General features: G+C 40.3%; 1 protein-coding gene across 2 annotated transcripts; it reads left to right on the plus strand.

Annotated features, from left to right (window-relative positions):
- LOC118731807 (norrin cystine knot growth factor NDP) lies at positions 1-24,666 on the plus strand. Of its 2 annotated transcripts, XM_045570436.1 has the most exons (4): positions 1-415; positions 12,743-12,821; positions 13,932-14,312; positions 23,425-24,666. In XM_045570436.1, exons 3-4 carry the CDS (start codon positions 14,139-14,141, stop codon positions 23,650-23,652), a joined length of 402 nt encoding a protein of 133 aa, XP_045426392.1. In that variant the 5' UTR covers positions 1-415; positions 12,743-12,821; positions 13,932-14,138; the 3' UTR covers positions 23,653-24,666. The 2 variants fall into 2 exon arrangements, with proteins under 2 accessions (XP_045426392.1, XP_036316563.1); XM_036460670.2 differs by lacking the exon at positions 12,743-12,821.
- The last annotated feature ends 1,137 nt before the right edge of the window (positions 24,667-25,803 follow it).

Below are 25,803 nucleotides of genomic sequence, written 5' to 3' on the forward strand. Positions count from 1 at the left end.
CCCCCTAAAAGGGGGGGAACTTCCTTGCCCTTCTTCTTCAATGCCGTTCCCATCGCAAGATGCTCCGTGGAAGAGAGCCGAGCAGTGGGCAGAGGCTGAGTCCCAGATAACCAGCGCCTCACATTTCCCTGGCATTTCCATTTGCTGGTGCGCTGCTGTGGCCGCACGCCTGATTGATATATGACTGCAATGGCACTTTTCCATTTGACATTCTCTCTCTCTCTTTCCCTCTCTCTCTCCGGCTCTCCCTCTCCCTGTGTCGCTTAAACAACAGTCCTAACTTTTGTGTGTTGCAAATATAAAAGGCAAGCCATGTGACAGAGGGACAGAAGAACAAAAGCATTTGGAAGTAACAGGACCTCTTTCTAGCTCTCAGAAAAGTCTGAGGAGAAGGGAGCCCTGCGTTTCCCCCAAGGTAAGCAGGAAAACAAGCGCCGACAGCTTGCCTAGAAAATGACTCTTTCCCAGCCGAGCATTTCATCCTCCTCTCCGACAAAGAGACAGCCTTGAAATGCCACTTAAATTTGCATTAATTTAATTTGCATTATTCTGTAGCATGCTAGCATTGTGTTTTTTAAACGAACGGGTCTTTGAAGTCTGTGACAGAACAGGGGAGCCTCACAGAAAGGCTAGGCTGGGCACTCTCTCTTGCTTTGACTTAAACAGATTTAATTTTCAAACTCTCTGCTTAGTTGGATGGAACTTTGCAATGGTTTTTGTATTTGACCCTGTGAAAGGAGACTGAGAAGCAGCAAGTCGCAGACATGGATTCCCGATGCCCCAGTATCTTTCCCACTACCCTCATCCCTCTTACAATGGGGCACTCTTAACGAAGGCAAGCCTTCGAGTTTAAAAGTGCACTGTTTACTTTTATTACTACTTATGTATGCTGCTGATCTCCTGCCAGGACTCTGCCGGAGTGCTTAGAATGACTTCAAACAATAGGCAACATTTATTTCCAGCTTTCTGTGTCATGGTTTGCAGGAATCCGTTGCACTCTTCTCCCAAACTGCAAAGGCTTTGCTGCCATAGATGCAGTGAGGAGCGCAGTGGAGAAAGGAGGATGGATTTACTATATGCTTTTGATTGGGCAAAAATTCCTAGGAAATGCATGCTGTTTGACTTGGCCTTATTGCAGAGGGTTATTTTTAGCAGGACCGATGCTACACTGTCTGAGCAGTGGCCGAGAAAGGATGCTCTCACCAGCATAGGGACCGGCACCTATAGCAATGACTCACCTGAGGAATATTTGAAGGGTTCTTTCAGTCTCCTGAATACAAGTTCTCTATTTAAGTGAACAATTGGGCTGCAGTAGGCCTGTGCATGACTCTTTCTTGGGGGACGGGCAGTGTGACTGTGTGCAGAATGCTAATGACTCGGAATGCCCTGTAAATGAAGCTCATTGTAATCAAGGAGCCCAGATAAACCTGTGTGAAAGAGGCAGCCGCCCCTCGGTACTGAGATCCAGGTGCAGGAAAGGAAGCTAGTATTTGGCAAGATGAGAGTCCCAGGTTCTATTCTTTGCAACTGTCATTAATAACAAATATGGATGCTATGAAACATGTCTCTTTTCCTTCTGAATATTAGTGAATTTTAATTGCAATGTTCTGGCATTGTCCAATTGCTCCAACACATAATATTGAATACCAGGTGCATTTGAAAACATAGAGATGCCTAAAAGGCAGTGATGGTTGTGGGTGTCAACCAAATATAGCGGGGGGAGGGGGAGATAGACTGCAGATCGTTTCTTGATTGTGTCTTTAGATCAAATGCAAATATCTGTCCATTTTCTTTTCACCAGTTTGACTTCTAAAAGTAACTTTAGGATTCTACCAACCAGTTTTCATTGTGGAGCAGAGACATTGGAAAGCTTTCTGATTTTCTCTAATAACTAGCCTATCAGGTATTATGAAAAGAAAATCTGACTTTTCAATGAGTTGATTTATAAGTTTGAGATGCTCTCTGTTTGAGAAAGCCTTTAATCATGGTATGGATTCTATTGCTACACACTTTAATGGTGATTTTTAAAACTGCTGCTGTTAACAAATATTTTCTTAAACTATTATTCAGGATTGTTACATAAGAGTGTCTGAACACAAAGCAATGTTTTGAGTCATATACTTGAAAATACATTTAGTTCAGGTAAAGGGAAAACTGATTGAGGCCTTCTTGGTGACTCTGTACTGAGCAATTGACACCCACAGATGGAAACATGCCTTTGTAGTTTTCAGTTTTAATTTGAATTCCAATCACAAGGAGAAAATTAATATTTTCCAATATATTTAACAATTTCCAACTTGTTTATTTTCTTGGGTCCTTAAAAAATGTGGTGAGTTTCTCAGAATTATGGCTACCAATAGTGGCTGGCAATTTTCCTCCATTTCAGTAACTCACAATTCAAATATTGTTATTCTTATTGGTTAATTATTCATTCCATCATTCTCCTAATGGATTATTCTAGTCCTGACGAATGCAAAGGTGGATGAGACATTCTTCCATGCGAGTGGGTAAACTGGGCGATGACTTTCTTATTACAAGGAACCATTTGAAAAATCTGCTACTATTTAGATTTACTTGAAATGATTGCCACTTATCAATGAGTTTTCTTACCATTATGATTAAGGCCTGTTAGGCCTTTATCACTGGGTTCTGGGTTCACATCACTTGCGTAGCTGTGATGGCCTGTATCTCTCCTGCCTAGGTAGAAGAAACCTGGGGAAAAAGCAGTTAACCCCTTCTTTGCTCCCTTGATCACTGTTTAAATAAAGGACCACGTGCTGTGTTTATCTTGGATGGTTGTGCATCACCTACTCAGAAGCTGACGTGAGGGCTACTTGATGAATCACTGAATAAGGAACATGGACAGAGGAAGATGTAATCACTATCTCCCATTATTTACTTGTCCCACCCCCAGGATCCAAACCAATGACCTCTGGGCCTGGCCTAAATTCAAGAGGCCCCTGGGAAGAAATTGCCAGAAGTTGTGCTCCAAACCCACACAGTGTTGCTTTTAAATAATCCATTCTCATGTTTTCTGATGTGGGTAGGTTACTGGGAAAAAACCCTCAAGACAGCATCACCAGGGTCTTTGATTTGGTCCTTATCAGTAGATAACCATCCCCACCCCTGTGATTGGATTAAATATCTCTGACTCCCTGCAGTGCCTGACTCACCCTAGTCAGCCCTCAGCTTCTTGGCCAGCAGCCTTCCAGCCCATCCTCACCTCTTCCCATGAATCAGTTAGGGCTATTTTGTCCAGAAACCCCTGGCTGGGCCAGTGGGAGCCAAAGGGATGGGGAGGTAGGTGGAAGGACTGAGAAGTGCTAAAGCAAAAGGAAGGTGAGTAATGTGAGGGTGGGTGAGCTTCAAGACCCAGGTTTCTGTGGCCTGCCATGGCTGATCAGCTGTCATTTCCTCTTCGTGTATGACACTGTGCAACATATTAAAATTTCTCTGGGATGGTATGTTTGGAATTCCTCTGATGCCCCACCTCACCAACTTACCCGGACAATAAAAGCAAGGTTGTAAGCCTTTGAACAGCTGGCAGGCTATATATTTCCTCTCTTTCTTTCACATAATCTAATTCCGAAAAGAATCCAGCTAGACTGGCAGTGCCATGTCTGGGTACTTGTTTCCTCTAAGTGCTTCCTCCACCACCTCCTCCCGCCAGCCCTGGAATCTTCCTGGGTGGCATGTGGCTTTTCTTTCTTTCGCTCGCCACCACTCCCACCCCGCCCCCTCTTCCCTTTGCCTGAGCTCCTTCCATTGTGAGCTTGCCCTTTGCTCTGCCCTTCCTCACAGCCTGGGTTCTGTTCCTTGAGGTCTCCCCATCTCCATAGTATTCCCAGGATGTCATTCTTGGCAGCAGCTCTGCAGGGCTGAATAGCATTGGGGGGCTTTTGGAGCCTTGAGCCTGAACCCACTCACAGAGAGAAGCAGCCACATGGCTCGGCTGCCCTTTAGGCTGCTGAGAGCAGGGCTGGAGTGACCCGGGCTGGCAGGGATAAGCATACCATCACAGTGACCCGCACATCTCTGGCAAAGGGCTGGGGGTGGGAGTGCTATGGGAACGCCTGGGTGCACTTCGGCCTACATTAAGAGAAATGTAGTTATTCTCTCTTTCAGAGGGAGAGAAAAGTGACTGGAAACAAAGCGCCCTGGATTCTTGGGCGCTGCCCTGCCCTGCCCTGCCCTGCCCTGCCCCCCTTTCTCTGTCCTTCCCACATGCTCCTCATCCCAATGAAAAAGAAGGAGAGATGGAACTTTTAATTTAGCTAGCATGGGCCTGAATGTCTTTATGAAGCCCATTCGGTGAAAGGGAGAAGGAGGAATGGATCCTGGGTTGAGCTGAACTAAAAATGCATGGGATTATGGAGATAGGCTTCTGTTTTGTTTTGTTTTTCCCTTCTCTTAACACAGAACAACAGATGGGTTTGTGAGCTGCAAATGGAAAAAAACTGGACTTTTTACTTAGACTTTCACATTTAAGAGCCTCAAATAATCCCCTCTGTGCAGCATCCCTCAAAGATGCTGCTAATGTCCTTGGTACCAAAAGGTATTAAATAGCAATCTACAATGCAGCTTCCTACTCCTTTTCTTTTCCTAGGGGCTTTGGTAGTCTTTCTGAATTAGCTAAAGTTCATTAAAAGGCCCCAAAGAAAAAAAATTAACACAGCTGAATTAAAATGAGTCCTTTCCTGTTAGCTTGACAAGGGGGTGGGGGGAAAGAAAGAGAAAAGAGAACCAAACTCCCCTCCTCTGCCACTTCTTGGATTTTAATATGAATTATTCCATACAAGTCCCTAGGCTAGAGGATCTATTTAAAGACGCCTGGCAGCATGAAGAGAGAGGGTAAAAATACAACCACTCTTTTGTCCATCAAAGGTTTTCTTTGGGAGGACATTAAGAGCATTCTTATTTTCCTGTCTGCCCTGCCAGTGGCAACATTCCAGCTGGTAGTACCCACTCCTCACCCATCAGATCAGCAAACATGAGCCTCTATGTTTTATTCCAACAGAAAACAAAGAGTGGGGAATCCTTCTGAACCCCCTATGTGTGTACAGCGGGGTGGGAGAAGCTGGTACTGAAATGAATGCTGGTTTGTCTGTGCAGGTTGCATGTGGCAAATTCACATGCCCACACATTTGAGTTTTTTAGGAAGATTGTGCCGATGGCATTATTTTGTGGTGCCAACTGCCCTCACATCTGCAAAGCTTTTGTGTGTGTGTGCCTGCCAATCGTTTGCTTGGTAGCATTCATGCTTACTGTCCCCTTCATCAGAGTCTGATGGATGAACATATATTGCTGAGAGTCACACCCCTTAGACCCATTTTCAATAGTCAGAATCTAACACCCTGGATAGGGTTCAAAGTCTGGAACAACTGCTTTCTTGTTAGAAAGAGTGCTGACTCAGAAAATTCAAAAAGTGGGTAACTTCAGTTGACGATATATACCCAGTGCTTGTAAACAGGAATTCATCCAATCTGGGAACATTTCACCCTCTTGTCCAAATCTGCACATGAACATTAAACTCAGTTCTATACAATTTAGATACATTTTCCTTTTTGTTTTTCTACAAAAGCTAAGAATTTTTCATGTAATTTTCTCTCTTCCAAGAGGACTGGCTAAATCCCAACTTTTTCTTTTAAGCTGTAATCCAACCAATTGCAATATCTCTCAAAAATGAAAGGGCAACAGGTTAATACATTTAAGAAAGTTGATGAGCTGTCAGAAAATGCTCAGGGGTGACCTTTTTGCAGTGTCACAAACCAACAATAGCCTTAAACATGGAGTCTCTTTCCATTCTTTCATCAATAGGGAATAAAAATAAGAAAGCAGGTCATGGGAGAAGTAACAGAGGAAAGGATTATTTTTGATGTTCAAACTTTTCCACTGTAGATTTTCAAATAGCACAATTTGAGAAAGGAAAGCTTCCCTTCATTTCACGTACTCCCTCCCAGGAAGAGTTTGAACTCTGAAGTTGCCTTCTTTACTTGACTTTAGAAAAGGAGGTCCACTCTTCAAGTGAAAAAGATATCCTCTATCTTCAACTCTAAGTAAAATGTAGGCACACAAATGCCTATATAATAGATGGGAAGAATCAAAGAAATCAAATCCTTAATCAAAGTTTAATTTTTCTTTCAAGCACAGGCAATGTTTTAGGACTTGATACATGTTGTAATTTTCCCCCAAATTATGAGAAATTACTCCTTTTCAGAATTTAAAATTTTTGGAGCTTTGAAATCTAAAGGCAGCAGAATAGAATTGCTACAGGAGAATTACCAATCAAACAGAAAGCCTTAGTGTGCGTGGTTTAAACAAAGCAAGATATAAACAGAAAACCAACAACCTAAGAAGTTCAGAGTTATCAGCAATATAGGGAAACATATTTTTATGTGATATTATTTTAACCTTACTCTTTTGACATAGGTTTGCATCTACAACTGTTCCTGATTGCAATAAGATTGAGTTCAGTATTCAAATCCAACCATTGGGAAGAAAAGCAAATTGAATGGGAAATGGAAAGACTGCATTGGTCCTATTGTTTATGCCCCATTTCTAACTAAGGGCTCTACAGCTGTTAAGTGAGATCACTACTCATTATTCCACCATGTTGTTATGGGTGAGGAGATTCAAATGAAGCTTTGGAAACACTTTGCTGGAGACTTTGAAGAAAAGCCAACATACTCATTTGGCTCCATGGGAAATGGGAGCTTGTTCCCTGAGCTAACACTGGTCACCTCTTCTCCTAAGGCCATACCACAGCCAGCAGTCCGGTAGCAGAACCAGTGTCAGATCACATCAGGCCAGGGTATCCAGAACACTTGGCCACCTTTTCGTTTCCGCGGGGAGATAGTCTATTCATATGTTTTGGCAAGACAGTTCCTGGCTTGGGTTCTCAGAACTCTCCTCTTTTCTTTCTCCCAAATGGTCTTTATATAAAGATGAATGGTTAGAATGTTTCTCATTCCTCACATGAAACCCCTTTTCTAGGAGGAAGTGAGTGAAATAAAGGAATCTTTTTCTATCTGAAATTGTGTATTTGACATCATTGAAAGTGCAGTGGCAGATTTTGAACATCAAATATAATCTTTCTGCTCCGCCACTGTGGCTCAGTGGATGAGCATTGACCCATGAACCAAGCGGTTGCTGGTTTGATTCTTGGTCAGGGCACATGTGCAGGGGGCATGCAGGAGGCAGCTGATTGATGTGCTGCTCTTACATCACATCGATTTTTCTATCTATCTCTTCTTTTTTCCTCCTTTCCCCTCTCTCTAAAAAATATCAATAAAAACATTTTTAATAAAAATAATCTTTCCTCCTTCTCTTATTTTACTTCTGTGGCTTCTCCCTCCTCTATTTTTATTATTTTCTGGTGAAAGGATGGAAGAAGACTCCATGTTTAGGGCTATTGTTAATTTGTGACACTGTGGAAAGGCCACCCTTAAGCGTTTTCTGACAGCTTGTCAGCATATCAGTCACAGGTTTTAGTCGGCTTGCAGATTTACAAAAATAATTTAAACTCCTGGAGGAAAAGTCTTTAACTGTATCATGCTTTTTGACACATGTGGAATCAGACCTGGTCATTTCCAATTTATGAAAGGTTTGCATTCTAAAAGTCTGTTAGTTATGTCGACTATTAAGAACTCAGAGTGAGTCTTTCCTTAGAAACTACAGAAGCCCACAAAAGTTCAGCACAAGCTCCAAGTGTCATACTAAATGGGCAACTCTTACAGACCTAAGTTCCAGCCCAGGATTTCACAAATGTACCTCTCCTAACACAAAGGTTTCACACCTAGCAGAGTGCCTTGCTCTTGACCACTAGTGCCTTATTCATTCTACCTCTGCAGAAAAGACAACTCTAACCAATTTTCCTCTTCTATCCTGAAGCAGAGCATCACAGATGATAATTTGCATCTCAAGCTCAGTCTAGGAATACGATTCATTCATAGGAAGGTACAGGAGGGTTAAACTCAGCCTATTATATATCATCATCATCAAATGAAAAAAGTTTAATTCTAGCATGATTGACTATTTGTCTTTCTTCTCTGCCCATTTGGTAGATACTGGAGAAAAGCACTACACATTTTAAGACAGCTTTAAGAGAAATGGGAACTGGTAAAATATCTTCACTAACTGCTTCCTATTATTAGCCCCATATTAATTTATGAATCACATTGGTTTTAAGTGCTATTTTTATTTCAGGCCACCAATATGACCTCACCAAGGGGCAAATTCTTATAGCTTGGCCTTCAATGTTGCCTCAGGCACTGCATGAGAACTTGTTTGAACTATTTTACAATCATTAACTTCTTGGGTAAGGTAGGAACTCTTTCTGTAGCATTGATTTGGAGACTGTATAGCCACAAAGCAGGTTCTATACTCTGAGAGGCTTAGATATAGTTAAAGAATATTAGAAATGTATAGAACTATAGAAACATCTAGACCATTCCATTCATTTTGTAGACAAGGAATCCAAGTTCCAGAGAAGTCAAGTGATTTGTTGAAGATTGCAAAGTCAGTGATGGAAAGATAGGACTCAAAGCTTATGGCTCCTCAGATCAGCCTTCTTTCTACCAGATTGTGTTAACAATAGAGTGCTCTTTATGTTTCAGAATATAGAGAAATAGTTATCTAATATTTCTGACAAATGAGTGTAAAACACTTGGAGATGGGATACTAACAATGTAGTCTAGAAATCAGTTTGGGGAGAGAAAGATGAAAGCTGTAGACAAGTGAGAGTTTAGATAATAATGAAATGTTCCTCTGGACTTCTTAAAAATAAAAATTTTAAGTTTCAGGCATCTCGAGGTTGAATCCTCCCACACCAGTTTCTTCCCAGACAGTAAATTTATTCAATCCAAGGATCATCACCAGAAATTACTTCTAGTCCCAGGCCTTTTTTGCACCCCTATTTACCCCAAGATTATAATTTATTACTTTTTTCTGAGCTATATTTCTCCTTTACTTTTGTTTCTCCCATCTTTTTTCTCCCTGTAGCACCATCACTGTTAAGCTTAGCCATGTTTGGCTAGTAATGCAGGTTGGGAGAACAGAGGGTCCTAAACCAGACTGGAGGACTTCTGTTTAATCATCCTTTTTTCCTAAGTTGGCACAACCGGGGCAGATACTGCCTCACATGCTCCTTCACTTCTGATTGTAGTGTAGACACCATAAGACAACAGAGACAGGAGCAGCTTCCCCTCACCCCCATACACACACTGACCTTGTGGCTCCCCATCCTTTGAGCTACCTGGCGCTGGCAGTCTGGAGGCCTGGCAACATTCATTGTCAGTACTACTGCCTTTGGCTCAGCCCAGGCTTGGCTTCTTGGCTGCTACTTATGTGCTGTCTGATAAAAATAATGTCAAAACTCATTCATTGAGCGCATGAGATGCTTTATTGAGTCCAACATGTTGTTTACAGTTTATAAATTAAGTGGGAAGAGACATCTGACTTATTCTCCAAGGCATCTAGTTGACTAGATCCAATTGGAATTCTTTGAGTTCCTGAGAAGGGGCTACTTAGCATTTCACAATCCCTGATTAGACCTTGAGTTTCTTGCTTTTCTAATCCTAGTATGAAGAGTTATCTAGTGGCAACCTTTCTTTCACACTTAAAGCTTGGGTTTTTTTGTTTGTTTTGTTTTGTTTTTTTGTTTGTTTGTTTGTTTGGCAATTCCTTTGAGAGAGGCTCTATGTCCTGTCATCTTTACTTTACTCATGGCCGATATGATTATTTTAAATTATAGTAAATATCAAATAATTCTGTTACACTGACGCCATTCCGGTGTTATTATATTTTATCTGCTTAATTTGATATTCTTAGAAATGATGCAGTGCATGTTGGACACAAATTAGATGTTAAGGGAGTTTATCAATGTGTCCACAGAATAAACCAGGAAAACAACAACAGGCCAAGACTCTTTGCTGGTGGATGCAATGAGCTGAAAGAGGGAATTAGGATAGGATTTATTTTTAACCCTGACCCTTAACTTTTCTCTCCTAGAATACAAGCAGGTGCTCAATGAATGTGTTGAATAAATACTTATTGAAAGAAACCACAGGAGGCAATATCTGCATATATTAGTACTGAAAAAAAGCCTGGGCAGATGGGGGAGGGTCTGAATGCTAGAGCACTACCCATTTACATGGCAAGCATGGCAAGATTAAGGCCACTTGTCTTAGCCTGTTGCTGGAATAACTTTGCAAGAAACCAACACTTTACCCTCTGCCAGGCAGAAGGTCAGCCCAAGAGGGAGCTGATTTGTAGACATAACACCATCTCTCACCCAGGAGGCTGGACCCACTGTAAGCTCTGCTATATTATTTCGCTGAGGATGACAGGTGGGAAAATCTGGGCACCAGTTGTTCTTTTCCACTGGTATCATTTGAAGGGTAGCTCCAAAGTCGGGCACGCCATCCTACGTGCCTCTCCTGTCGGCAACAGGTCCACATTGAAGCTATTAGTATGTGGGCTCTGTACACTGGCCAAGCCCATGTTTCAGAGACTATACCCAGAGCACAGAGCAGCCCTGGGGCTACTGAGGTCAGCAAGAGAGTCATTCTCTTATTCAATCCCTCTTTGGCTGGGCAGAGGTTCTAAGTCTTGATAAGCAGCATTTGATTTTATGCTATGTGGCTTTTTTTTAAAATGGAAGCAAATTGGAATTAATTTAATTTTGAGAAAAATGACAGAAGCTCCTACAAGACGGACATAGATATCCCTAGACTTCCATAAAGTCTAAATATTGAGTGATGTAAATTCCCTTCATTTTCCATTTTCCTCAACACTCTGCACATTCTCACCTATGTACACCCCAACCAACACAATGTTTGGACAACTTGACTTAACATACCTATTTTCTTGAGAATTATGTTTATTCCATCTAGCACAACACGTTGAATCATTCAATTTGAACACTTAAAGCAAAAATCCCAATATTATTTAACTCTGTCTTGAGGTTCTATGAATTCTGTGGCATATTTATATCACTGCTTGGATTCTTATTTCAGAAGTCAATATAAAAACTGAACAAAAAGCAGCATGCGTTGTGAATGTGCTGAAATGAAAAACCTATTATTAGTAGTGAAGCAACATTTCCTCTGTCATTTCTTTTATACTTTCAGGGGGGTAAAAAATGAACTGTACTTGCAATTCAGGATGTTGCTACTAGGTGGCAGTAGTGCACAAGAACTAAGAAAAGACTAGCAGGTCTTCCTATATTTATAAGAAGTAAAAATATACTATTAAATAATACTGACTGATTTAAGCATCCACTAACTTAATTATTATTTTAAGCCTAGATTTTAAAATAGAATGTATTCTCGACCAAAAGTTAATAAATATAAATTTTGGGTAGGTATATATTCATAAGTTCAAATATCTACAGATTAAAAAAAGGGTACACAGTGAAGATTTTCTCCCATGCCTATCTTCCAACCTCCATAGGTAACTAATTATATAGTTTCTTAGGTACCCTTCCAGAGCTTCTCAATGCAAATACAAATAGACACAAATATATATTCTTGTCCCTCCCTGTTTTAACAATACAAATCTGTAGAGTTTCTGCATTATTTTTATATAGTTGCATAGTATTCCATTGTATGAGTGTTGTATAATGTATTTAACCAGTTCCCTACTGATGGATATTTTGTGCTCTATTTTATGCTATGGCAACCAATGCTATAGTGAATAACTACATGATTGCATGATCTCACATGTAGGATAATTCTCAGAAGTGAAATTTCTGGATCTAAGTTATTTACATTTGTAATTTTAATAGATATCACCAAATTGGCCTCTACAGAATTTGTACCAATTTATATTTCACTGTCTCTAGAATGGGTCTCTTTCCCATAGCCTTGCTAACAGGGTGCATGATCAGACTTTGGAATCTTTCTAAAGCTGATTTGTTGAACAAAGTATCTCAAAGCACTTTTAATTGTCATTTCAGTGAGCATACCCATCTTCTATGTTTAAGGACTATTTGTATTTTTAAATGTCCTTTTCTGTGGAGAAAATGCAAATGCCAACAAATACAACTATCTATGGAGTTTTGTTGTTGATGTTGTTGCTTGTTTTTTACTATCATGCTATACATGTTTTTCTTTCATTTGTTTTGCTCATTTGACCATATCTGCTGGTTACTGCTCTGAAGAGAAGGAGCTGGCAGTGGGAAGGGAGAGGCAAGACTAGACTGTCTGCTTTTCCCGTTATCCCTTTGCCATTGGCTGCTGGGGAAAATATCTGTATGCTGGAGTGGTGAAAGGAGAAATCTAATAAATTCTCTTTCTAAGACTAATTAAGGCTTCAAAGAGATAGATAACCCACTTGGGATAACATAGTCATATTTAAACTCAGGAAATGGTCAGTATTAATGCAGTTTCTGAACATCGAACCCCCCCAAAGCACTGGCTCTTTGAACTGAAGTCTTGGTGAATTTCAGTGTAATGTGCACAGGAAAACCTAGACTTTTGAAATGAAAACAAAAAATGCTCTTCTTATCTTTTGCTGATGTGGAGATTAGGGCTCAGTCTTAATAAAACTTAATGAGATGTTTCCATTAGCATGCACATAAAAGAAAATGGCACAAAGTTGTATGAAAAGATGGTATCCTCAACTTTAGGGTTTCTTCTGCATATGAAGACGGTGTTAACTGACTCTATAAGTATCAGGTAGTGACATTTTAAAGCAAGAGGGAACTTTATTTGCCATGTTTTTCAACTCCTCTACTCTACAGGTGAGGAAACTGGGGCTGGTACTATGTAAATGAGCTGTGCAAGGTCCCCCAGATAATGAATGACAGTGCTAGGGTCCAGGTAGGTCCCCTTGTTACTGAATCCTGCTCTTTCTTCAGTTTAAATAACCCCTGTGAAACACACGCTGAGGTTTTGTCATTGCCAAGGATGTGGTGCTCTAAAATAGGCCTATTAACACATACTTTCCTGCTTGGGATCCCCTGCCCCACATTCACAAGGCAGCTCACATGTTCTTTTTATTTTGGATGTAATGTTAGATTGCCCCCAACTTTCCTAAATGTTTGAAAACATTTTTATACTGTATATAGTCTGTTGTGATAAAAAGTATCAATGTTGGCTATGGGTTATTGAAGTGATTTGGGGGGATCTCTGGACCCCAGTCCTTAGTCCAAGAGGTATATTTAAAAGAACAAAGCAAATTTCAGGAAAACTGGTATAGTATGATCCCATTTTAATGGTAGTTTTCCACTCCAATGACCACTTATTTTTTCAAATTATGCCATGTGCTCAGGCTACAGAGACTGCAAAAATGTGTGACTGTATTGGCAAATACCCATATTGTTATGACCACACGTTGGCATAATGTGTATATCAGATGCAGTTTTTCATTGATACTGGGTGCCATGGGGCTTAAAAGAAAAACAGGATGAGCCTAGAACTGGAAAATTAGGTGGGTGGATGGGTATGGACTTAGAAGTGGAAAATGTATTTCCTTCACATGGGAGATGGCTTGTGTTCATTAGTATTGACCTTTCTCCTTTATATCCCTGTAAGCTGACGTTGACAAAAAGCTTACTTAGAAACTGAATAGATTCCACCAACCAGGAATAAGTATGAGACCACCCGATTCAGTTATGCTGTGGCCACAACCACATGTTTAATTTTTACCATGGGTTGAAACTATTCTTGCTTGTAGGAACATGGACTCCAGCAATTAAAGTCAACACATACTCCCATTAAGCCATTGTTTCCACTTCCAAATGGTTATAAATATGGAGCATAAGCTATGGAGGGGGTGTGGAAAAGATGACAGTTTATGCTAATGAAGCTCTAGAAACCAGTATTCTTCACTTGAAATGACATGGAAAAATTCTACTCGATATCTCCTGGGTTCCGTTAGTTTTTCTCAGTAAATGTTTCTGGGGAAAATAATTTCTGTTTTCATTCCAGCTGTGCAGCAGATAGAGTGATGATGGATTGCAAGTGCAAAGAGTAAGACAAAACTCTGGCATACAAAGGACAATGACAACCAGAAAGCTTCAGCCAGATCCTGCCCGTTCCTTGGAAGGAACTGGATCCTAGGAGGTGAAGGCATTTCTGATTTTTAGTCCTCTGCCTCCCTCTGCTGTTCCTCTTGAGAAGTTTTTCCTTACAACAATGAGAAATCATGTACTAGCTGCATCCTTTTCTATGCTCTCCCTGCTGGCACTAATGGGAGATACAGACAGCAAAACGGACAGCTCCTTCATGATGGACTCAGACCCTCGGCGTTGCATGAGGCACCACTATGTCGATTCTATCAGTCACCCACTGTACAAGTGTAGCTCAAAGGTAAGACCAAGACCTCTGTGAGGGTAGCATTACTTCTAGAAACAGGAGAGAAACCAGATTCCTTTGTCAGGGGATGGAGAAATATGAGGATAGCTCAAACCAGAGCTGTCTCATGGAGCTTTTGGGAGAATCATGCACTTACGGTTTCTCACCACGCTTTGCACTTTTGTCAGTAAAGCTGCCTAATTAAGCATGTGTACTCGCAGTCAGCTTCTCTCTTTTCGGGCTGCTCAAAGTCAATAGGAAAAGCTGGAAGGTTCTCACAATAAAATTGATGCTAAACAAAAGATAGGAGGGGTGCGTTTCATCCTTGGTTGTGAAATTTATAAGCAGTAGTGTCCTTTTTCAAGAGAGAAAAATGGAGTCTACAAGTTATTTTAACACTTTGTACCTCCACCGGGAATAAAGAAGGAAGGAGTGAGGCAATGTAAGAAATAGGGTTGATCTGTGAAATGTACTCCTTGAGGGGCTCTTCATAGAGTTTCCTGATGAAATAGTTGGTCATTGGCCTTATGGTCCAAGCCTTTCTTCATCTTCTATGTTTATGTAAAAGCTAGAGGCCCAGTGCATGGATTTGTGCACTGGTGGGGTCCCTCAGCCTGGCCTGTGGGGATCAGGCCAAAACTGTCAGTCTAACATCCCCCGAGGGGTCTCAGAGTGCAAGAGGGCAATCTGCAAAGTTGCTGTCCCTTGGCAGCTTCTGCATTGAGTATCTGCCCCCTGGTGGTCAGTTCGTGTCATGCCTACTGGCCAGTTGGCCAGTCTTTTAAGCTTTAATTTGATCAATTGTCATTTTTATATTGATTATCCAAATCACTCTTGTTGGAGTAGATTGTATGATTTTTGCACAGGCAACCTCTGCAACTGATGTCTGAGTACTGAGACAAATTGTGGGAAGGAACACCATGCTTCAAAGGTCACCAAGAGTGACCAGCCACATGGACCACCCAGAAGGGAGGCTCATAGTAGAGAAGAGCAGACTTAGAATGAGAATTCTCATGGCTGCCACCATCCCAAACAGTCACATGAATGAAATTTGCCCACATTTGGTAAATAGGAATTTATTTAGGCCAACCTCAGAGATTTTCACTTTTAATCCTGGAACTAAAACCACTTAAACATTCTCATACGGCAAATATTTTTTAAATTACCAGTATAATTAAGAAGTTTTTGTAATATCAACCATTAGAATTAAGTCTATATAAGTAAGTCTTTCTACCCTCTATCTAAAAACATTACAACTTCTGTCTGCCTTTAAAATTTCCATAACTTGTCTGATTATAGCTCAATGATGAAGGCTTATTTACATTTGGGAGGATAAAAACTTGAGTTAAATCATTTTAACCATTATATTAGTAAGATCTACGACTGTGGGAAAAATTAGACATAAGGAGAAAGATTGCAACAAATAAAAAAGTTGTGTTACCAAACAGCACAAAGGGTATTTGTCCCAAAGTCCTGCTTGTACCTAACAAAAACTTTCTGTCTCTTATTTGTACTTGTAGAGCTAAAAAAAAAATGAATAAACTTAAAATTTTGCAAGACCACAGTCCCTTCTTAGGAAATAAAACTAAAACAAATTGAAAAATAAAGACAGGATATGTTTTTACAACTGTGCTCGGAAATGGACTGAAACAATTATTAGCTTCTTTTCCCCCACTCCCACACAGCACTAGCTAGGATTACGTGTTTCTTATTCCATGGGTGATTTCTCCCTCTGTTGAGTTGTCCTTCATAATCATAATTCTTTTTTTAAAAAAAGTATTAAAATTATTTAAATGAAAGTGTCAATGTGATAATAAGAAGGAACAGAGAAACAGGAGCATCTTCAAAAACAAAAGAATAATCTGGAAATATTTTGTGAAAGGATGGAGGGGTGCCCTAAGGTCAAAGAAGAGATGTCATTAACTCCAACACAACAAAATCACAGTGTTTGAGCATAAATTCTAGAAACAGACCTTAGTCTACCTTTGTTCACCTTTGTTTCTTTCAGAATGCTATGGTAAATGGCATTTACCATAATAATAACAGAAATGTTTATAATTTCATGGAAACAATCTGTTCTCAAATATACCAAACTATCTCAAATATAGCAATAGTTTTATGTAAATGGTGCTTGTAATTAAAAACCTTTCTTCTTTGGCCATAAAATATGCCTGGTAGAATCTCAACTACCCAGACCTCTCCTGGATTAGATTTTCTTTATGTATCCATGAACAAAAACTGGTTTTCATTCCAAATTATTCTATTTTTCTTAGCTTTCACAGACCCGGGTTGGTCTTCTCTCTAGTGGGTCTCATTTAACAAAACTTTGTCTTTCTAGACTTGGGATAAAGTATTTAACCTCTCTTTAGAAAATAGCCAACGGGCGTTTTTACAGAGAGGAGACTAGGGTAGATTTTTCCTCTCTGCAAAATTTTCTCTCAACATGATGTTCAAACGCTGTTATTTACTAAATATATGCCTGCTATTTGCTTCTCGATTGTTAATCCTTCCTGACTTACATTTATCCAATATTTGCCCTTAGGAAGACAGATGAAGGGGAGCCTGTTACTTAGGCTTATCGAAGGGAGGGTACCTGCTTGAACAGCTAATTTATGCCAACCACGTATACTATACAATATAACCATTGCTGACAAACCTATGTTGGAAAGCATTATCGCTCCCATTTTACTGGCAAGGAAAACTGAAATTTGAAAGAAATATTACATACATTGCCCATAGCAATGTCTACTTCGGAGCATTCATCTAACAACCTGGCTTCATGTTGGAGGAAAACAAACAGAATGCAGAAGCTAGTATTTAGGAAACAAGGCTTAATTTTCCAGATCTGCTGGAAATGATGACTTAGACTCAGTAATCTTTCTAGAACTAGAACTAGTAGTGAAAGCTTTTCAGGGAGCATTCCATGAAACTGCCTGTTCCCCTAGCTCTAAACTTGTAGCTGGTCAGCCTCAGAGGTCTGTTGCCCCCCCTCCTAGCAATTTAGGAAAGAGATGAAATGGATTCAGGCAGGAAAGACTGGCTACACTGGTCCACTAAGGAGGTCAGAGTGGCCACAGATCGTGATGTGCCTGGTGGCATTTAGTGGTGACACCTCCTAGGATTAGGTAAAAAAAATTCTTAGAGTGGCAGCTTCATTTACAATCTTGCCTGAAATTCTGAGTGAAGGCTATAGAATAAGCAGGCAGAAGGTCAGTAGTTAGTGGAAATGAGTCGTCTGGGGCATCTTTAAAGGAACTTAGACATTGCACACTTTTAAGTGAGAGAGACCTGGCTTCAAATTCAAGGTCCACAGGTTGCCAACTGGGGAAAGAAGTAATTATTTGGTACCTCTGTTTGTTGAATGGAGCTATTGCTGTCTATCTAAATGTGTGGGCATGAGTATTGGTGATAATATTTATAAAGCATCCAGCACAGAGTCTGGCATATGATAGGTATTAATAAATGATATTATGATGGTGATGACAAAGTTATAAACTTGACAGGTGTTTAGGCTCACTTTTCTATTTCTGTCACTACTGTGACCTCAATAACTGTTGGGATCTGCTATAGCCTTAAAGGATTAAGAAAATAAACCTCACTGTAGTTCATGTTGAACAGAGAAATTTGGCAGTGATGGGAGAGCATACAGAAGAGCAAAGTAAATGTAAGCCACTGTGGTAGGTGCTAAACGGAGGGATAAAAGTAAAAAAGAAACAGATTCTGCTGTCTGACCTCTCTTCCCAGGTGAGAAGAGGAAAGAGGGACTGGAGGGGGTCACTTTTGGATTCAGTCCAGGGAGAGGTATTCAGGAACTGAGATCGGGAAAGCAAGCTGGTGGGATAGTTCTGTGAAGTCTGAGTTGGATGAGTAGTGAGAGATGGTGGCCCTGGAACAGGGGTGTGGAACCATGACATAAGGAAGTCTGAACTCTGAATGGCCACAGGAGCTGCAACAAAAGAGAAGGAGGAGGAGGATTCAGGAGACAAATCCTGGGAAAATTTCCAGAGTACAAAGGACCTGGCATGCCAAGGACTGAGCCTTAGGGTTGGCAGGAAGTCGGGAATATTGAGTTTATAACTCAATTAACTATCGAGGAGGTAAGACTTATTAAAAAACAAAAAAACAAAACAAATGTATACAGAATTCCTACTATGTGAAGGCATTGTGGTAGGTTCTAGAGACACAACATTAGAAAAAAAAATACAAAATTTTAGCTCCCGTGTTTACAAGTAAATGGAGGAGAGAGAGAAGGGAAGTGTTCTGTGCGCAAAGGCCTAATCATGTCCAATTGAGTTTTTACATAGTGAAGGGACCAGATTTCAGTTGGAGTTTGCAAAGTTCACACCCATGCTGTCAAAGCTCTCATCACCACAACCACATCCCCAATAAATACTGTTTCTTTCCCTTGGTTGAAATTTTGCTGATGCCCTGAGCCTGGCATGGACATTTTAAAGGTCTCAAGGTTTATCTGGGTCCCTGGAAATGAAGTGAACAGTCATTTGTTAAAGGTGTTAGTAAGGGAAGGTTTAGGAGAAACGTGGATAAATCTGGTTCCTAAGGAAAACGGGGTGCTTCATAGGGTGTCATGGAATATAAGGTATACAGTGTTCACTGCTGAGAAAAAGGAAAAAATATGTTTCTCACTCAATTGGGGTAAAATAACCAAAACTCTATTCTTGGATGGGACAGGTGCATCTGTATTCTTATACTGATGGAGACTTCGAGTCAGTCATGGCCTGAGCCAGGATTCCCAGGGTTTCCACATGACAGAAAAGAAAAGACTTTAGGGATGGTAATGATCTTTCAACAAAGGGTGACGAAAGCCATCTGTGTTTGGGATTTCTCTCATCAGAAGATAGTTGTGTATTGCAGAAAAGATATAACTGTCTAAGAACCATGATAGGGTCACCAGAGGGAGCAGAGACCTGATGTATCCAGTGCATTCTTTGGTCTGGACCCAGGAATCACTGCAGGCCACAACCATCACAATGTCGCTTGAACTTGCCCATGATCAGCCTAAACATCTTATGAAAACTGAGGGCTTGACAGGCTGACTGTCATGGCCTAACAGCATAGCACTGCATTTAGGAGAAAAGGCTCAGGAATTAGGCTGTGTTGGTTCCTAATCCTGACTCTCCATTGCATAGCTATATGACTTCAGTCATATCTTCTGCCTTTTGACTCCTTAATTTGTAAAACAGGGAGAGTTTACCTTCTGAAATGATTATTAAGAACTAAGTTGCATATGAAGGGCTTGGCACAGTGGCTGGGATCTGGTAAATATTAAATACATGTTATAAATCACCATCTTTACTATCCTCTTTTATTACCCATGGACCTTTCTATTACTCTTAGCCTCAGCACATGGAAATCAGATAGAGCATGAAGGAGCCTGTTCTTGAGCAAACACTCTGAACCTTCATATTGGAAGAAACTGACTTTCATATCCAGCTGAAGCCAAGTGACAACAAAGTTGGGGAATACAGAGGAGCTACTGGAGGAGTTGACTAGCTTCTTAGCATCAGGCCACTTGTTTGGGACACATAAGATAATAAAAATTAAACTGGACCCAAAGGATATAACATGTAACTGTCACTCACCTGGGCTGTGAGAAGTCATCCAAGCATGAGGAATATGTCAACCACAAATCAGGGGCCACTGTGTTTTAGCAGGTGACCTGATGTTTGAAAGTGTCAAATGTTTACTGAACTGAGGGATGAATGGGTTAGGAGTTAGAGAGTGTGAGGTACTATCTCGAGAATTTCTGGGAGTCCCCAAATCGCCAGGGGATAGAGCTGAGTGAAGATCTTGACAGTGAAGAAGGTATTATTTAGGACTGCCATGGATCTTGCAAGATGCAGCTCTGTGTACGCTTGGATGATGATGTGTCCCAAGAGGCCCATAAAACAAACGTCAGACTTGTATGGAAATGATATGTAGTCAGGTCTAATCAGAGAATGGTGAGTTGGTTCATACCTCAGGAAAACATCTTAATGTCAGGATGCAGGATATTATAGTGAGTTAGACTAGGGGTTTCATTTTAGACAAACCTGAGTTTGACTCCAGCTCTGCCTTTTATCAGATATATGAGTTTGAGCAAGTTACTTAAACTTTCTAAATCTTCATTTTCCTTATCTGTAGCAATACTATAGATTTATTTTTCGCATGGGATTGTTATGATGACTAAATTAGATTAAATGTTGTAAGCACCCAATACATTTTAGCGTTATTGTTATTATGAATTAAATGGTCACTATCTGGTGATCCATCTGGAGCAGAGTCTCTCAAATTTTAATAGGCCCAGAGCCTTGCTAATCAAAGTGTGGAGGTTAGCCCAGCGAAACTCATAAGAAATGCGGAATATCTAGTCAGAACTACTCAATCACATTATACATTTTAACAAGATCTGATTTACATGCATTTTATAGTTTAAGAAGCTCTGGTCTGGAAGACGTTCATTAAATCTGTAACACAGGTGAGGCATGGCAGAGACTACCGTAAAATGTGGCATATCAAGAGTGAACCCGGAGAGCAGATATTTACCCTTTTCGTTCCTTACCGAAACACATTATGGATCTTATCTTACACACTCCCCACTTCACTTATCCAACATACACAAAACACACCTAGATTTTAATATAGTTTCCAGCTTTCAGATAATATCTATATACTGGCAATCTCTCAGAGAGTAGATTTGCGCGCGTGTGTGTGTGTGTGTGTGTGTGTGTGTGTGTGTGTGTTGAGAATATTAAGGGCCCAATAATTGTTTCATAGTGTTTTCTTCAAGGAAAGATCATTTTGATTTGGCAACGGAGGTAGTTAAGATTTCATTAAGCAGAGCTAGGAGAAAAGGGTATTCCTAAAAGAGTAAAGACATGAGCAAAAATAAGAGGCAGGGAAATCCTGTATAGTTCCATGAACTCGTAAGTAATTAAGCTTGAACAGAATAGGTAGTGGGTGATGTGAATAAAAACTGTTGTAAGAAAGACTGGAAAGATATGTGAAATCCATGTCAGAGGGCCTTAGTGCCTGTTTAGGATTTTAGATTTTATTCTGAAGGCTGGGAACAGCCTGTATATTTGTGTATCCTCCTTGCCCAGAAAGAGGGACCCATTGGCGGTGGCTCCAGAATCTTCAGTGTTGGAGATCTTGTCCTTCAGAATGAGCTGAAGGTAGAGCTTGAGAACCTGAAAACTTTTAGTGAAATTACTACCAGTTTAGTTTTTCTACAAATGGCCCCATATTGCTGACTTTGTCATTTTACAGACCACGGCTAATTGCCTGGTCATTCAAGGTCTACATTTGATTCACCTGTATGTGTGTCATTTGGGGATGATGCCCCACCATGTTTTGCTTCTGAATTAAGTCTGTTGGCATAGGTTCACTGTATCCATCCAGACTCCATTTTAGGAGGTTATTCTATGAATAACTGCTTAATTTGCCTAATAGATTATCTGCATTAGAGATGAGTAAATTGAACACAACTTCTTCAAAATGAGATGTCAAGGAGCTCTTCCCATGTACTGGAGGGTGTGCGAAGAAGGGACTGGGGAAGATCTTGCTCTCTTTCAGTTTATCTTCACCAAGTCCTGCTGGTTGTTTCCTAGTATCTCATATTCTCTTGGTTGCTAAGAGATTGTTGGCTACTGCCCAACATCTTCTCAGGTAATGATCTATAATTATCAGCTTCTCTTCCTGTTGGAAAGATAGGCAGGTCATTTCCTTTTTTCAATCCTTGGGTGTTTAATTCTGTCCTGTAGGATAATATCAAAGATAATAGCTGGTGGAGTTTTTTTATTCTTCTTATATATTTCATTTCTAAAGATAATATTTAAACCTACAAAACTACCTTTATAACAAGTCTTTTTTTTAAAAAAATTATCTTTATTGTTGATACTATTACAAATATCCCCTTTGTTGTTTTTTCTCATTGACCCCCGCCACCCAGCACCTGCACTTCCTAGGCCTTTCACCACCCTGTTATCTTTGTCCATGGGTTATGCATATGTGCATACAAGTTCTTTGGTTTATCTCTTCCCACTTACCCACCCACCTCTGTCTTCCCTCTGATATTCCATAGTCTGTTCCATGCTTCTATGTCTCTGGATCTATTTTGTTAATTATTATTAATTTAAAAAATATATTTTTATTGTTTTTAGACAGAAAGGGAGAAGGAGAGAGAGAGAAACATCAATGATGAGAGGGAATCATGGATCGGCTACCTCCTGCACACCCCCTACTGGGGATCAAGCCCGCAAACTGGGCATGTGCCCTTGACTGGAATAGAACCTGGGATCCTTCAGTCTGCAGGCTGATGTTCTATCCACTGAGCCAAACTGGCTAGGACCAGATCTATTTTGTTCATCAGTTTATTTTGTTCATTTGATTCCACATATGAGTGAGATCATGTGATACTTGACTTTTTCTGACTGGTTAATTTCACTTAACATAATAATATCCAGGTCCATCCATGCTGTCTCAAAGGGTAAAAAACCCTTCTTTTATACAGATGCATAGTATTCCGTTGTATAAATGTACTGTAGCTTTTTTTATCCGCTCATCTGCTGCTGGGCCCTTGGGCAATTTACAATAGTATCACTCAGATTATCCTTTTGTTTTCTTCCTCAGAAACCGATATTCCTTTCGTTTAGAAATTTCCTTCATATAACAATTTTTTTTCTGTAGTTATTCTTTACCCCCTGACTTTAATTTGGAATGACTTTCTGCATTTTAAGACTCATAAAGTTGACATCAGGCCAATGGTAGACTGCCACCTGTCTGAGATTTCTTTTGTTCTTTGATTTTTATTCGCACATTGTGGTGGTAGGCCTTATTTGGTTGTTCTAAACTCTGAGTGCACTTAAAAATCACTCAAGGAGCTTTGAAAACCACAAAAGTCTGGCTCTGTCTTGAAGGATTTTAACTCAATTGGTCTGAGACAAGGCCTGGGTGTGGGCATTTTAAAAACAAGTTTTACCTCATGATTCCAACATGCAACCAGAGTTGAGAGCCACTGATCTAATCCAGCAGGAACTGGCAAAGAGTATCAGGTCCTTGTAAAGGAGGCTGTGCAACCTTGCTGGGGCTTGGCATCTCCACATAGTAACTACCTTTCTTCTCTCCCCAGATGGTGCTTCTGGCCAGGTGTGAAGGACACTGCAGCCAGGCATCACGCTCTGAGCCCTTGGTGTCCTTCAGCACTGTCCTCAAGCAGCCCTTCCGCTCTTCCTGTCACTGCTGCCGTCCCCAGACCTCCAAGCTGAAAGCATTGAGGCTGCGCTGCTCAGGGGGCATGCGACTCACGGCCACCTACCGGTACATCCTCTCCTGTCACTGCGAGGAATGTGGCTCCTGAGACCTGCTGCTGAGTGGCTTTGGGATGGGACAACCTCCCTCCATCAGTGAGACAATTCAATCAGTCATGGACAGGCTGGCAAGAAAGAAGTTAAGGCAAAAAAAGATGCAGCAATTCCCATGGGATTCTGCATTTTTCAGTAATAAAGACTCCACATGCTTGTTGACAGAGAGAGATACTCTGGGAACCTGTTGTCCATTCCTGTCTCCTTTCCCTGGTACAATTTCTTCTGTTTCCTTTTCAGATTCAGGCATCTTCCCCTTTGGTGCTGAATGTTGTTTGGGTTTCCAAAAATTCAGCATTAGTGGGAAAAGTGGGCCCCCAGGCAAGAGTGGGTTAGACTGTTACTGTCTGGTGCAGATTAGAGAAGCATTCCCTTTGGAAAACAGGAATGCCCAGTTCTTCCTGGGACATCAGCTAATCTTTATTTATCTTGTCATTTGCTCTAAAGTTGCCATTGCTGCTAACGATTCTCAATTTGAAATTCCAGGCATCAAGCATGTCGGTATGTTTATTCAAGTTCAATCACAGCCAGCTGACATTCAAATAATTAAATAGATTCTCTTAAACGATGCTGGGACTCCTGATAGCTGTAATTACTATTCAGAAATGACTTTTGGACGATAAAGGTGGCATAAGGATTTGTCATCTGAAGGTTCCCTCAGATAAATTATGGTAAAACTTTGTAAGGGAGCAGACTTTTAAAGACCTGCACAAATACAGATTCTGCACTGACTTTGAAAAGGGCATAAGTGTACTAGTGGCCTGGAGAATGCACTATACTCATGCATGCAAATTAGACAACCAAGTATGAACCTATTTGTGGGTGTGCTATAGCTCTAGTCATGCTGCAGGCATTTTCTCCAACATCTACTGGGCCATATGAAGCTTGCTGCCAAAATGGTGGCCTGGCTCATCTTCTAAACATTTGGTTTAAATATATTTTGGTCTCTGAGACTCCAAATTTGAGTCATTCCCATGTTGTGAAATAAAAAGAGAGTATCATCAAAATTCTGCTTAAGCATTGTTTTTTCCTACTAAATATCTTACTTGGATGCATCTCTACTGTGTGTGCATTGTGGTGGTGAAGTCCAGAAAAAGAGGGAGATATGGTTCCAGAATGCATGGTGGGGCATTTTTAAACTTGGCTTTTAGCCTCAGAATATAGTTTATTGAACGAACACAAAATCTGATGCATTCTGGCTTCCTTAGGCACTACAAAATAAAATGGAAAAGTCATCACCTATTTAATTCCTTCACTTTACTCAGAAGAGAATAAATATTCATAAATGAAGTCTGAAGAACCAGAAAGAAGATAAATTGTTCACTACTGTGGTGTCTGTGTCATTGACCATCCAGTGCTATAGGTCCAATGATACTCCTGAGCATTACAAGAACATTCACAGTGCTAACATAGCGCTGTGTCTGCTTTAGGCATCTCAACACTAACCCAGACTGGCAATTCAGTTTCCAGGGCAACCTTGACACCATGCTGTCTTGGCTCACCAGAAATGCCAGTGCACCCACTGTTAGTACAGCCAACCTGTGAATTACTTTTCCTGTAGACATGATGGTTTTATAAACTCGTTGGCATAGCTTTCACACATTTTTAAAAAATCCAGCAGGGTTAAATTTGTATTTGTGCCTTTGGAGCAGAAAAAAATATAATGCTATTAAGCCTTGACCTAAATTGTAACCTTCATTGTGTCAGAGCCAGGCAGTCCACTAAATTGGCGGTTGTCTCATTCTGAAGGCAAATGTGAAATGTTAATTTGGACCATTATATGAAGAATATTTTTGTCATAAAAAAGAATTAAATTTAATATCTAAAGTTAAATGGTTATAATTCTTAACTGATAATGAAAGTATTAACCACTGGTCACATTTATAGCTATTTTTTCATGTCACTAATCAAAAAGTGGAAATAATACTGTAGCCTTAAAATATATCTTTCTGGCTTTGAAAACTCAATTTGCTTTAAGAGTCACATGGCCCAAATTCCAGTATTTATTTCCTTACTACCATTTTGGGACTGGAAGGGGTAGTTATATGACTCATATTTTCCAAATTTCCTGGAAGCCATAGAAAATATTCTCTTCAAATCCCATTACATGGTCTATTGTCAAAACAGAATATGTTTGGAACAGTAGA

Source organism: Pipistrellus kuhlii, unplaced genomic scaffold (genome assembly GCF_014108245.1).
Source record: "Pipistrellus kuhlii isolate mPipKuh1 unplaced genomic scaffold, mPipKuh1.p scaffold_m20_p_32, whole genome shotgun sequence".
Lineage (NCBI taxonomy): Eukaryota > Metazoa > Chordata > Mammalia > Chiroptera > Vespertilionidae > Pipistrellus > Pipistrellus kuhlii.